This window comes from Elephas maximus, chromosome 18, assembly GCF_024166365.1.
Source record: "Elephas maximus indicus isolate mEleMax1 chromosome 18, mEleMax1 primary haplotype, whole genome shotgun sequence".
Classification (NCBI taxonomy): Eukaryota; Metazoa; Chordata; class Mammalia; order Proboscidea; family Elephantidae; genus Elephas; species Elephas maximus.
This window is the reverse complement of record NC_064836.1, coordinates 67,834,029-67,848,596: the sequence shown is the minus strand read 5'-3', so window position 1 is coordinate 67,848,596 and position 14,568 is coordinate 67,834,029. Positions and strand designations below refer to the sequence as shown.

At 41.4% G+C, this 14,568-nt stretch overlaps 1 protein-coding gene across 1 annotated transcript in view; it reads left to right on the top strand.

The window, feature by feature from the left end:
- The window catches only part of GABRR3 (gamma-aminobutyric acid type A receptor subunit rho3), an 87,776-nt gene that overhangs the window by 55,985 nt on the left and 17,223 nt on the right, over positions 1–14,568 (top strand). The window contains 4 exon segments of the mRNA XM_049857864.1: positions 739–747; positions 10,731–10,778; positions 10,989–11,084; positions 11,954–11,956. Coding sequence (XP_049713821.1) covers positions 739–747; positions 10,731–10,778; positions 10,989–11,084; positions 11,954–11,956 — 156 coding nt within the window.

The following is a 14,568-nucleotide window of genomic DNA, read 5'->3' as shown; positions in this document are numbered from 1 at the left end:
AAGAATTGGTCGATGTTCAACCTTTTCAGGAGGTAGCTCATGATCAAGAACCAATGGTGTTGAAGGAAGAAGTCCAAGCTGTACCAAAGGCACTGGCAAAAAACAAGTGATTGATGGAATTGATAGACTACCAGTTAAGGTGTTTCAACAAATGGATGCAACACTCGAGGTGCTCACTTGTCTATGCCAGGGAATATGGAAGACAGCTTCCTAGCCAACTGACTGGAAGACATCCATATTTATGCCTATTCCCAAGAAAGGTGATCCAACCAAATGTGGAAATTATAGAAAAACATCATTAAAATCACACACAAGCAAAATTTTGCTGAAGATCATTCAAAAATGGCTGCAGCAGCATATTGACAGGGAACTGCCATAAATTCAGGCCAGTTTCAGAAGAGGACGTGGAACCAGGGATATCATTGCTGATGTCAGATGGCTCCTGGCTGAAAGCAGAGAATACCAGAAGGATGTTTACCTGTGTTTTATTGACTATGCAAAGGCATTCAACTGTGTGCATCATAACAAATTATGGATAACCTTGCAAAGAATGGGAATTCCAGAACACTACACAAAGACAAACAACCCAATTTAAAAAAGGACAAAGGATATGAACAGACACTTCACTAAAGAAGACATTCAGAGAGCTAACAGATACATGAGGAAATGTTCACGATCATTAGCCATTAGAGAAATGCAAATCAAAACTACAAGGAGATTCCATCTCACTCCAACAAGGCTGGCATTAATCAAAAAAAACACAAAATAATAAATGTTGGAGAGTTTGGAACACATATACACTGCTGGTGGGAATGTAAAATGGTACAATGACTTTGGAAATCGAATTGTCACTTCCTTAAAAAACTAGAAATAGAACTACCATAGAATCCTGCAATCCCACTCCTTGGAATATATGCTAGAGAAATAAAAGCCTTTACATGAACAGATACATGCACACCCATGTTCACTGCAGCACTGTTTACAATAGCAAAAAGATGGAAGCAACCAAGGTGCCCATCAACGGACAAATGGTTAAATAAATTATGGTATATTCACACAATGGAATACTACGCATCAATAAAAAAAACAATGATGAATCCATGAAAACATTTCATAAAATGGAGGAATCTGGAAAGCATTATGCTGAGTGAAATTAGTCAGTTGCATAAGGACAAATATTTTATGAGACCAGTATTATAAGAACTTGATAAATAGTTTAAACAGAAGAAAATATTCTTTGATGGTTGCAAGAGTGGGGAGGGAAGGAGGGAAAGGGGTTTTCACTTATTTGATGGTAGATAAGAACTATTTTAGGAGAAAGGAAAGACAACACACAATACAGGCAAGGTCAGCACAACTGGCCTAAACCAAAACCAAAGAAGTTTCCTGAATAAACTGAATTCTTTGAAGGCCAGCATAGCAGGGGCAGGGGTTTGGGGACCATGGTTTCTGGGGACATCTAAGTCAATTGGCATAATAAAATCAATTAAGAAAACATTCTGCCTCCCAGTTTGGAAAGTGGTGTGTGGGGTCTTAAACGCTAGCAAGTGACCATCTAAGATGCATCAATAGGCCTCAATTCACCTGGAGCAAAGAAGAATGAAGAACACCAAAGACACAAGGTAATTATGAGCCCAAGAGATACAGCCACATAAACCAGAGACTGTACCAGCATGTGTGTCAGTTTGTCATACTGTGGGGCTTGCATATGGCTGTGATGCTGGAAGCTATGCCACCGGTATTCAGATACCAGCAGGGACACCCATGGAGGACAGGTTTCAGCTGAGCTTCTAGACTAAGACAGACTAGGAAGAAGGACCTGGCAGTCTACTTCTGAAAAGCATTGGCCAGTGAAACCTTATGAATACCAGCAGAACATTGCCTGATATAGTGCTGGAAGATGAGCCCCTCAGGTTGGAAGGCACTCAAAAGATGACTGGGGAAGAGCTGCCTCCTCAAAGTAGAGTCGACCTTAATGGCGTGGATGGAGTAAAGCTTTTGGGACCTTCATTTGCTGATGTGGCATGACTCAAAATGAGAAGAAACAGCTGCAAACATCCATTAATAATTGGAACCTGGAGTGTACTAAGTATGAATCTAGGAAAATTGAAAATCATCAAAAATAAAATGGAACACATCAACATCGATATCCTAGGCATTAGTGAGCTGAAATGGACTGGTACTGGCCATTTTGAATCAGACAAACATATAGTCTACTATGCTGGGAATGACAACTTGAAGAGAAATGGTGTTGTGTTCATTGTCAAAAAGAACGTTGCGAGATCTACCCTGAAGTACAACGATGTCAGTGATAGGATAATATCCATACACCTACAAGGAAGACTAGTTAATACAACTATTATTCAAATTTACACACCAACCACTAGAGCCAAAGATGAAGAAATAAAAGATTTTTATCAGCTTCTGCAGTCTGAAATTGATCGAACATGCAATCAAGATGCATTGATAATTACTGGCAATTGGAATGCGAAAGTTGGAAACTATGGCCTTGGTGATAGAAACAATGCCGGAGATCGAATGCAAGACCAACGACTTCTTCATTGGAAACCTTCTTTCACCAACATAAACAGCAACTATGCACGTGGACTTTGCCAGATGGAACACACAGAAATCAAATTGACTACATCTGTGGGAAGAGAAGATGGAAAAGCTCAATATCACCAGTCAGAACAAGGCCAGGGGCCGACTGTGGAACAGACCATCAATTACTCATATGCAAGTTCAAGCTGAAACGGAAGAAAATCAGAGCAAGCCCACAAGAGCCAAAATATGACCTTGAGTATATCCCACCTGAATTTAGAGACCATCTCAAGAATAGATTTGATGCATTGAACATAGTGACCAAAAAATGGATGAGTTGTGGAATGACATCAAGGGCATCATCCATGAAGAAAGCAAGAGGTCACTGAAAAGACAGGACAGAAAGAAAAGACCAAGATAGATGTCAGAGGAGACTCTGAAACTTGCTGTCAAACATCGAGCAGCTAAAGCAAAAGGAAGAATTGATGAAGTAAAAGAACTGAACAAAAGATTCCAAAGGGCATCTCAAGAAGACAAAATAAAGTGTTATAATGACATGTGCAGAGAGCTGGAGATGGAAAACCAAAAGGGAAGAACACACTCAGTGTTTCTCAAGCTGAAAGAACTGAAGAAAAAATTCAAGCCTCGAGTTGCAATAGTGAAGGATTCTATGGGGAAAATATTAAATGACACAGGAAGCATCAAAAGAAGATGGAAGGAATACACAGAGTCATTATACCAAAAAGAATTAGTAGATGTTCAACCATTTCAAGAGGTGGCATATGATCAGGAACCAATGGTACTGAAGGAAGAAGTCCAAGAAGCTCTGAAGGCATTGGCAAAAAACATGGCTCCAGGAATCGATGGAATATCAACTGAGATGTTTCAACAAACATATGCAGCGCTAGACGTGCTCACTCGTCTATGCCAAGAAATATGGATGACAGCTTCCTGGCCAACTGACTGAAAGACATCCATATTTATGCCTATTCCCAAGAAAGGTGACCCAACTGAATGTGGAAATTATAGAACAATCTCATTAATATCACACACAAGCAAAATTTTGCTGAAGATCATTCAAAAATGGCTGCAGCAGTATATCGACAGGGAACTGCCAGAAATTCAGGCCAGTTTCAGAGCAGGACGTGGAACCAGGGATATCATTGCTGATGTCCGGTGGATCCTGGATGAAAGCAGAGAATACCAGAAGGATATTTACCTGTGTTTTATTGACTATGCAAAGGCATTCAACTGTGTGGATCATAACAAATTATGGATAACATTGAGAAGAATGGGAATTCCAGAACACTTAGTTGTGCTCATGAGGAACCTTTACATAGATCAAGAGGCAGTTGTTTGGACAGAACAAGGGGTTACTGATTGGTTTAAAGTCAGGAAAGGTATGTGTCAGGGTTGTATTCTTTCACCATACCTATTCAATCTGTATACTGGGCAAATAATCAGAGAAGCTGGACTATATGAAGAAGAACGAGGCATCAGGACTGCAGGAAGACTCATTAACAACCTGCTTTATGCAGATGACACAACCTTCCTTGCTGAAAGTGAAGAGGACTTGAAGCACTTACTAATGAAGATCAAAGACCACAGCCTTCAGTATGGATTGCACCTCAACATAAAGAAAACAAAAAATCCTCACAACTGGACCAATGAGCAACATCATGATAAACAGAGAAAAGATTGAAGTTGTGGAGAATTTCATTTTACTTGGATCTACAATCAACAGCCATGGACGCAGCAGTCAAGAAATCAAAAGACGCGTTGCATTGGGCAAATCTGCTGCAAAAGACCTCTTTAAAGTGCTGAAGAGCGAAGATGTCACCTTGAAGACTAAGGTGCACCTGACCCAAGCCATGGTATTTTCAATCACATCATATGCATGTGAAAGCTGGACAATGAATAAGGAAGACTGAAGAAGAGTTGATGCCCTTGAATTGTGGTGCTGGCGAAGAATATTGAATATACCATGGACTGCCAAAAGAACGAACAAATCTGTCTTGGAAGAAGTGCAGCCAGAATGCTCCTTAGAGGCAAGGATGGCGAGACTGCGTCTTACATACTTTGGACATGTTGTCAGGAGGGATCAGTCCCTGGAGAAGTACATCATGCTTGGCCGAGTACAGGGTCAGGGGAAAACAGGAAGACCCTCAGCGAGGTGGATTGTCACAGTGGCTGCAATAATGAGCTCAAGCATAACAACAATTGTAAGGATGGCGCAGGACCGGGCAGTGTTTCATTCTGTTTTGCATAGGGTCGCTATGAGTCAGAACTGACTCGACGGCACTTAACAACAATAATACATCAGCCTGAGACCAGAAGAACTAGATTGTGCCAGGCTACAACCAATTACTTCCCTGATAGGGAACACAACAGAGAACCCCTGAGGGAGCAGGAGAGCAGTGGGATGCAGACCTCAAATTCTTATAAAAAGACCAGACTTAATGGTCCGACTGAGACTAGAAGGACCCCAGAGGTCATGGTCCCCAGATCTTCTGTTAGCCCAAGACAGGAACCATTCCCAAAGCCAACTCTTCAGACAGGGATTGGACTGGACTATGGTATAGGAAATGATACTGGTGAAGAGTGAGCTTCTTGAATCAAGTAGACACACGAGACTATGTGGGCAGCTCCTGTCTGGAGGGGAGATGAGAGGGTAGAGGGGGTTAGAAGCTGGCCAAATGGACACAAAAATAGAGAATGGAAGGAAGAAGTGTGCTGTCTCAGTAGGGGGAGAGCAACTAGGAGTATATAAAAAAAAAAAAAAAACATATAGCAAGGTGTATATAAATTTTTGTATGAGAGACTGACTTGATTTGTAAACTTTCACTTAAAGCACAATAAAAATTAAAAAAAAAAAAAAGATTTATAGCCTGTGGGGCAGTGCTATACTGTCCTATAGGGTCTCTGAGTCGGAATCAGCTCAATGGCAGTCAGTTTGGTTGGATTCATCAAAAGACACAATAAAATCAAATAACAACCCTAAAAAAAGGAAAAAACATTTCTAATCTCATTGTTGCCAGCATCTCTATATGCCTTTAATTGAAGGAGGTTCTTGGCTTTCACTGGTAAAGAATGACCAGGTGAGGCACGGAGAATTTTCCACAGGAGGAAAGCTTTATTGAAGAGGCTTGCAAGGGGAGGTGAGGAGGGCCAAGGCAATGCTTACCCCCATCTCCTCGAACAAAGAATTTGCACGGGCTTTTAAAGGTTTTTTTTTTGGCGGGGGGGTTTAGGGAGCATATTCACGGTCATAGGTGGGGTTTTCCAGGAAGTGGCCTGTCTGGGTGGGGATTTGTTAACTACAGGGCATGCATGCATGCATACGTAGCAGCTTTCTAAGATGGCTTTAAGAGGGCCTCTGTCTCGGAGGCCTCTGGGATTCAGTGCAGGAGTTATTATGGGCTGTCACGCCTGCACAGTCTCTCTTGTGGCACCGGTTTGATTCCGGTGGCGGGTAATTGCATCAGGCAGAAGTCATCTGTTGGTCCCTTGCAGTTATCTGTGATTGCTCCAGGGAGCAGATCGGGTTGGTCCTTCTGAAAAACGTCTTACAGGGGAGCACATTGTTTGTTCTTTCCTTATGGCACATTCCAGGATGGGGGTTTTGCATTAGCCAAGCACATAGTATTGCAAGCAAGTTGCAAGTTGCAGCTGTTGCAGGGCTCCTTGCCTAGGGGCTCAGTCCTTGTTTCTTCCCTATCTCACCACCTCATAGAGATAAACTCTAATATTATTTTGATTTATTTTTTCTGCTCATTCTTTTGTCTCTCTATATATAAATAAATAATATAAATAACATTTAAATAAAGGAATGCAAGCAACGAACAATGGTAGTTATTGAAGTATAATTCATAGTTTTGTTTTATTTTCATTTTACCATTGTTATGCTGAAATAACTTTGGCACTTGACGAGTTGTGAATAGGATTTTGGAATGTTTAATGCTATTAAAATGTGAGCCTCGTGAAGCATAGAAATCTAAGAGCATTGTTTCCTGCACAGAATATATACAATTTATATAGCAATAATGTTAGCAATGACATTTCTTCATATTTTCAAGCTCAAGTATCCGTTAATATACATCCAGCTAAAGAATGGGTGGAATTTCATTTCCAGATTCTAACGTCACCACTAAACCATTCCATTGGCTCCACTGTCTGTGTCCATGTGTTTGTTAACCTTGTTGAGCCCTACCAAGCAGGTCCAACATTATTTGATTTTATTTTCTTCTAGTCGTGTTTTTCAGTCTGTCCAAAGCCAGACAGAACACTTGGTTGAAAAACTTACTTCTCAGAAAGATGCCTTTAAGTGTTTTAACATGAACTACAAATTCTTAGTATTGAAATATAGTCACATTTTTGAGAAATAGCATTTTGGTTTCTAAGAAAAATGAATAAAAAATAGAAATAAGTTCAAATGTACATGTTTTGTGTGGCATGAGATGGAGAGTAATCTATGTCAAAAACCTAAATGCACAGAGAAACACCAAAAATTAGTGTAACAGAATATATTTACTGTGAGTAGGTAGGATTCAAAGTGAGCAGGATTAACCCAAAGGCACTCCGAAGAGGGGATTCTGAAAGCAGGTTGTATAGAAAGGTGGGTCCGGGCAGGGCAGTCTGCTGAGAAAACAAAAAAAACCCGTTGCCCTCAAGTCGATTCCAACTCATAGTGACCCTATAGGACAGAGTAGAACTGCCCTGTACTGTTTCCAAGGAGCGGCTGGTGGATTCAAACTGCTGACCTTTTGGTTAGCAGCCATAGCTCTTAACCACTGAGCCACCAGATGTGAAAACCAGATTCCAAATCATAGCCACCCTACAGGACAGAGTGGAACTGCCTCATAGGGTTTACTAAGGTGCAGCTGGTGGATTTGAACTGCCAAGTTTTTGGTTAGCAGCTGAGCTCTTAACCACTCTCCAAAGGAACCCAATGCCAAAGGCAAAACAATTTCTGCTAAACTGTTTGCTAGGCTATTGTTTGACTTGAAGGTGACTTCAGAAAAACCGTTCTGTAAAAGGTTCAAAGTTTAAAAGCACACCTAAGGGCAAATGGCCTGGGCAGGTTACCCTAACTCTGTGGATCAGAAATCTGTATTCCAGGGGAATTAAAGTGATTTCTCATCTGTGATGCATTACAATTTTAAAAACCAAGCTACAGAAGAATGCATATAATATAATCCCAGGGAAGCCTATTGAAGAAAAGACCTGGCGATCTCCCCCTGTAAAGATTATAGCTTAGGAAAACTTATAGAGCAGTTCTACCCTTGTCATATAGAGTCACAATGAGTAGGAATTCACTTGATGGCACACAAACAACAACATATGGGTTTTAAATTAACAATGATTACCTCTGAGCAGTGGGTATAAATTGGGAAGACTCTTAATTTTATTTAAACACTTTCATATTTTTGAATTTATTACAACATACACATTTCTTAACAGGAAAGTTTAAAATGGGCTCTAAGGCTAGAAAATATGCATGAGTAAAGCATTTTGGAAGTTGTACTCAAATATCAAATTAATAATCCTATCTGGGTTTGTTCCACCACTCCTTAGGTTTCAGAAAGATCAGTATTTAGAAAGTTATCTTACTTTACAAGTATGCGATAGTCCTGTCTTTCACATTGTCTGTGAATTTTTAAGCATAGTCTCCTGAGAGCCAAATGCAAGTGTTTTTCTCAGATCAGATCCTATTTAAATATACATGCTTCATGAAAAATCATTTTTATTAATTTTTTCTTTATTCCTATCATTACAACTACCACCATAACCACTACACCCAAATCAGCTATAGAAAACATGGTTACAAGAGTCAAAAGTATCGCTGTAGTTATACAGCCTTGGTTTCCATTTTATAGCGGAACCACAGGTTGGCAAATCAAATCCATCAGGTGCTCCTTGGAAACCCTATAACCAAAAAAACCAAACCCAGTGCCGTCGAGTCGATTCCGACTCATACCGACCCTATAGGACAGAGTAGAACTGCCCCATAGAGTTTCCAAGGAGCGCCTGGCAGATTCGAACTGCCAGCCCTTTGGTTCGCAGCCGTAGCACTTAACTACTACGCCACCAGGGTTCTACTCTGTTCTGTAGTGTCCCTATGAGTTGGAATCGACTGGATGGCAAGGGGTTTGGTTTGACAACTAGTCTTTTCTAGCATGATAAGACAAATTTACATTGTTATAGATCAGTTTCTGGCAGGCATTTGCAGTTTGGGTCAGGCTTTTTATGGTTAATATTTAGTTTCCTGTGTAAGAAAAACCTCAAAATCAAAGGTAAGAGGTCTGTTATTAATTTTCCTATTCAACAGTAGTTAGTAGCTGTTATCATCATCACCACCATTTTCATCAGCACATTTTCTTGATCCTTTCAACATAGACTGGAGACCTAGGATCAACAGGTCATTAAAGGTCAGAGTGCCCAGTTATACAAATCTTCTTTTTTTTTGTATAAATCTTGAGTCTTGTATTGGGACTGACTCTCCAAATATTGCCCCTCTCCTCCGTTTTCCTGACTGCCAACTGTCCAACCCTTTTCTGTCTTTCAGAAGCTTCTTCCCACCACTGTAGTCTGCTGGGAAAGGCAGGTCAGAACCCCCATCACCATGGGGAGGGGCGGCGGGGAGGATTGGTTCAGATTTGAAAACTGATGACACCACATATGCACCAAGAGGGTATGAGGAGATTTATTACTCACATCATGAGGTTTTCTGGAGAGCAGGGTAGGTTCCTAAGCAGGTCTGGAAATGGATTGAGAGGAGAATGGGGAGAGGTGACTGGCTTGGGGTTTTATGGTGGTTGGGGGTGAGGCAGGGTTGAGGATTTGTCTCTTGCCAAGGGCTCGAATGGTTTAAACACCCTCATTAGCACCAACAGAGGGGGTACCTGGGCTTTTTTTTTTTTTTTTAATCAGTTTGCCCACATGTGGGACAGGATAAGCAGGCAAGTAGTGGGGCTTGAAAGCAGTCAACAGTCCAACATTAAAACTGGAATCGGAATGGTTATTATGCTACCCAAACTGGAGCTGCACATTTTTCCAAGGCAGCACCCCCTTTCCTGGCAGGTAAAGGGGGCTCCTCCCAGCCTGCAGCTCAAGCCACGAGACCACCCCTCGTCGTCTTTTCCCAGCAGAACCACAAGACAGGGCAACATTTCTCCTGCCTTGTTTCTTAAAAGAAAACAACCTTTCTTCAGGAATTTTTGTGTAAAGAAAGATTGCTGTTGCCTAATTTTATTCCAGGATGTAATAATGAACAGAAAATCATATACATCATATACAGTGTCTTTCATTATTAAGTGCTTTTACAGCTTTTCCTTATGTCTTCTAACCTCACAATAATTACACGTGTGAACCTCTAAGTTCGGAGATGCTGTTATTCCCGCTCTACAGCCGTAATCAAAACTTTCAGTTGCACACAGTAATACAGTGGGGCCGTGACACTGTGTATTAGTTCCCTAGGGCCACAACAAAGTGAACGGCTTATAAGAAGAGAAATTTATCGTCTCACAGTTCTGGAAGCTGGTAGCTTGATATCAGTTTGTCAGTAGGGCCAAGTTCTCTCTGAAGGCTCTAGGAGGAAGATCCTTTCTTGTCTCTCCCAGCTTTTGGTAACCCCACGTGTTCCTTGGCTTGCAGCTACAGCATAACTCCATGCTCACATGGCCATTTTCCCTCTGTCTTTCCTCAGTGGCTCTTCTTTTTTATAAGGTTGCCACTTAGATAGGATTCCAACCCACCCTACTCCAATATGACCTCATGTTAACTTATAACATCTTCGAAGACCCTATTTCCAAACTAGGTCACATTGACAAGTACCAGGGGTTAGGACTTCAACATATCTTTTAAGGGGACACAATTCAACCCATAATATGTGAGTAATACAGAACAATGAGGAGCTTACAAAATAATGTATACCGGCACAGTGGTTAAGAGCTACAGCTGCTAACCAAAAGTTCAGTAGTTCAAATCCACTAGCCACTCCTTGGAAACCCTATGGGGCAGTTCTACTCTCTCCTATGGTGTCACTGTGAGTCGGACTCGATGGCAACAGGTTTGGTTTTTTGAGTTTATGTCCCTTAAGAGCTCAGAGTCTAAAGAATCATGTTGTTTCACAAAGTGTGTTATTTCTAAGAGGAAGTTTGTTCCAATGGAAACTTTCACTTTTCCTCACAACAGGCTTTTCATCAACTTTGTGCTAAGAAGGCATATTTTCTTCTTTGTGCTGCAAGCAGGGACAGATTACCCAATAAGCAAGGTACTCACGGGCTTCTTTGTGCTTACTTACTAATCTGTAGTGTACAATCAAAGCTGTGGTGAAACCTACGTGAAATTGTGCACTGCAGATTGGTAAGTAAACACAGTTAAGCCTGTGCGCACCTTGCTTACTGTAAGCACGTTATGCACACCTTCTTTACTGGTTAATCCACCCCTGCTGCAAACTGATTTCCCAGCCATGTTGATGGTGATGATTTCATGGGTTTCCTTCTGGGTTGACCGAAGAACTATCCCTGCAAGAGTTCCTTTGGGTAAAATCTTCCCGCATCTTTGTGAAATGTTAATACAGGAGGAAAGGTCAAGAAGAGAGGTAAATAAAAACGGGTGAGGAGTAGAGAGGAAAAGAGATTGGTATAGTAGGGATAGAGGTGTGTGCTCTGGTTAGGAGTCCCTGGGTGGTGAAAATGGTTAACTGTCTTGGCTACTATCCGAAAGGTTGGTGGTTCGAGTCCATTCAGAGGCTCCTCAGAGGAAAGACCTGATAATGTACTTTCAAAAAACAGCCGTTGAAAATCTTCTGGAGCATAGTTCTCATGAGTCAGAGTTGACTTGGCAGCAACCTGGTAGGTATTCAGGTTAAAGCACGTGTCTCGGCAGCCTCAAGGGAAGTTGTAACTGGGCTCTTCTCTTGGAATCAGGACATAAGGGATGAAGACTGCACTGACTGACCTGCCCTTGTACAACAGTAAAGAGATAAGGTGAAATTATGAAGTATAAATGTCCTCTCTTTAGCAAACCTCATCTTTTCCCTTTTCAGGAAACCTCCCTAGCTTTGTATGACTAGTATCTTAGAACAAAGAACATTCAAATTAATTAACACTATGGTGTTGGTGTCTTAATAAATTACTTCTTGGGGGATACTTGAATTTGGAAACAAGAGTGCTGATTAGGAAATTGGGGGTTAACCCGAAGGCCCAAATCAGAAGCTACCATGGTGGAATTTTAGTCACTGTGGCCGTTCAGCTGGGAAGAGGTTTCAGGTGAAGAGACGTTGCCAGTCCTCATTAAGTCACCACACATGGGTGATTATCTCCTCCATCTAGCGTGTTATATGCCACTGTCACACACGCCGATTTATGGGAACCATTTCAGATCCACTTAGCCGTTATTGAGTCCTTAGGAAGTGGAAGGTGCCAAGCTAAGCACTTAGATAACATGTTACTTAATGAGAACCCAAGAGTCAATCCCATGTACCTTTTTGGCTGGTTCCCTCGTTTCGTCTGATTTTGTTCTTTTAGCTGAAATGCTCTATCCAGAGAGAAGACTGTTATAAGTGGTTCACAATGATTATAATTATCACACAATTCCTTCCAGAAAGGGTGGTTTCTAAGGTAATGCTTGCAAATTATATGCATACTTCAAGAAAGCATTTGAAAGACATAAATTGTTATTAATATTAATAATTTGTTCACTTCTCATCTCTATTAAAATTTTCAATCTATAAGCATTTGAGCCTTAAATATTTCCAAGGAAAAGATACCATTCTGAATGGGTAATTACATTATTTTGATGGTGTCTGTACATCAGAGAAAGCGATCTAGTGGTAGAGTGGTTAAGTGCTGGGCTGTGAACTGAAAGGTCAAATGTTCCAACCCACCAGCATCTCTGTGGGAGAAAGATGTGGCAGACTGCTTCCTAAAGGTTACAGCCTAGGAAACACTACAGGGCAGTTCTACTCTGTCCTACGGTGTCACTGAGTCAGAATCAACGGGACGGCAGTGGATTAGGTTTTGGTTCACATCAGAGTATCAGTGCCCTGACTGACCTCAGTACTGCAGCAGGGCCAGCTCGGTCCAGACAGGAAACTAAAGGTGTGTTTCCAGCCCCCAAGACAGGATGAGAAAGACACTCAGTCTCTAAATGTTTATGAGCATGATTTTTGATCAGGCTCCTAAAGCTGACTGCTTAGCTTTTGCACTTTGAAAATGACAAGAATAAAAGCTGGTTTCTTAGCAGGTTAGGGGTGAATGAAGAAATGTAAAATGCATTTAAGTTGCCCATGAAATTCTGTCCTTCTTGCCTTGACATCTGATCCCTTAGGGTTAGGAAATTACTATGCAGATTTATGTAAAATCATATGCAAATCAGGAGCACACCTTCCCTTTTTTAACTGCAGCATTCTTATTACATTGCTGTCCTCCCAGGCTTCTGCTTCCTCCTACCCTCCAGTTTTTTTGAAACGTTTTTTGAAAGATACTTCCCCACTGGTTTCTTCCTGAGCTACTTGATTCTCTGGAAGATACTGTTGCCTACCCATTCACCTAATCCACTTGCCTTTTCTCAGTTGTTCTTTTTAACTCTGTCTGCAGCATTTGACATATCAGAAATTAAAACAGAATTTAAAAATATTTGTTAATTAATACAAAGATAATAAACTTATCTAAGTAAACATGAAAACTGTTGTACGAAAAAATAATTTAAATGTTTAGTGAGAAGAGTGGCATTGTTTTACATTTTCCCAAACCTCTTTATCGGGCTTTATAGAAGACAGATGGATTCTTATATCTGCTTCTGTATTCAGCCTGTTGCAATAGGTTTTGGTTGAAACAGAGGAAGAAATCTGGTCTCACAGATAAATAGTTAGGGGGGAAAAAAAACTGTTGCCATCAAGTCGATTCCAACTCCTAGCAACCCCATAGTGTTACCGGAATAAGGTTCTTGCCTCTCACTGGTCAAGAATGAGCAGGTAAGGCACTTAGAGCTTTCCACACGAGCAAATCCTTATTGAAGAGGCTTGCAAGCGGAGACAAGGAGGGCCTAGAGCAACACATTCCACCCCCCCGCCCTCCACCCCGCCCCCCGCCAGCCTCATGAGAACGAAAGACAGGCCTGAGTTTTTAAAAGTTCTTGGGTGGTAAAAGATTCATGCTTATTCGTAGACACAGGCAGGGATATGTTAACTAAGGTGCCCACTCAGCAGCTTTCCAAGATGGCTCCTGTCCCCGAGGCCTCTGGAATTTGTAGCAGGACCTATTATGGGGTGTTGTGCCTGTGCAGTCTCTCACTCCCTAGGTTGGATTCCCTGGCTGGGGCTGCTCACACCCCCTGGTGGAAGGTCACACAGCAGTCACAGGTGCATGTTCTGCGCATGTCCCTGGGCCTGGTTTTCTCCAGCTGCTTCTGAAAGGCAACTTTAAAGAAGTTTGGGGGCTATTTTTAGATACCCTGCTCCATTGTTCTGGGGAATGGCTTTGTTTCCATGCCCTGGCCAATTTCTTGTTACTTTACTTGCAGATTTGGGGGCCTTTCTGTTCCCTACCTTCCTAAGGTCTCTAGGTTCCACACTCAACCCACTATTAAAAAACCTCCCTGTTAATATAGTCTATTTCTCTTTTACTTGTTTCTCCTCTAACCACACCAGTCTCTTTCCCCAAACAGACACCCTCCAATCTCAGGGCCTTTGCTCCCTGTCTTACTAGGACGGAGTAGAACTGCCCCATACAGTTTCCAAGGAGCAGCTAGCTGGTGGAGTCAAACTGAAAAGAGAGTAATATTTTAATGATCTTTTGAGATTACTGTGAATAGTCTTGACACTATACTAAAACGTAATTTCTTAATGAACAATTAGTTGCACTCTGGAATCTGAAACCATATTAATGAACTTTTTGTTTTCTACTGGATTAAAATTCTTCCGTCTATTTTGCACTTTGAACAGATCCTTTGCCCATGCCTCAGCCATTTGGAAAATACTGGTTCACTGAGTTATACAGAGCTTCCAAATATTTATATAACTCA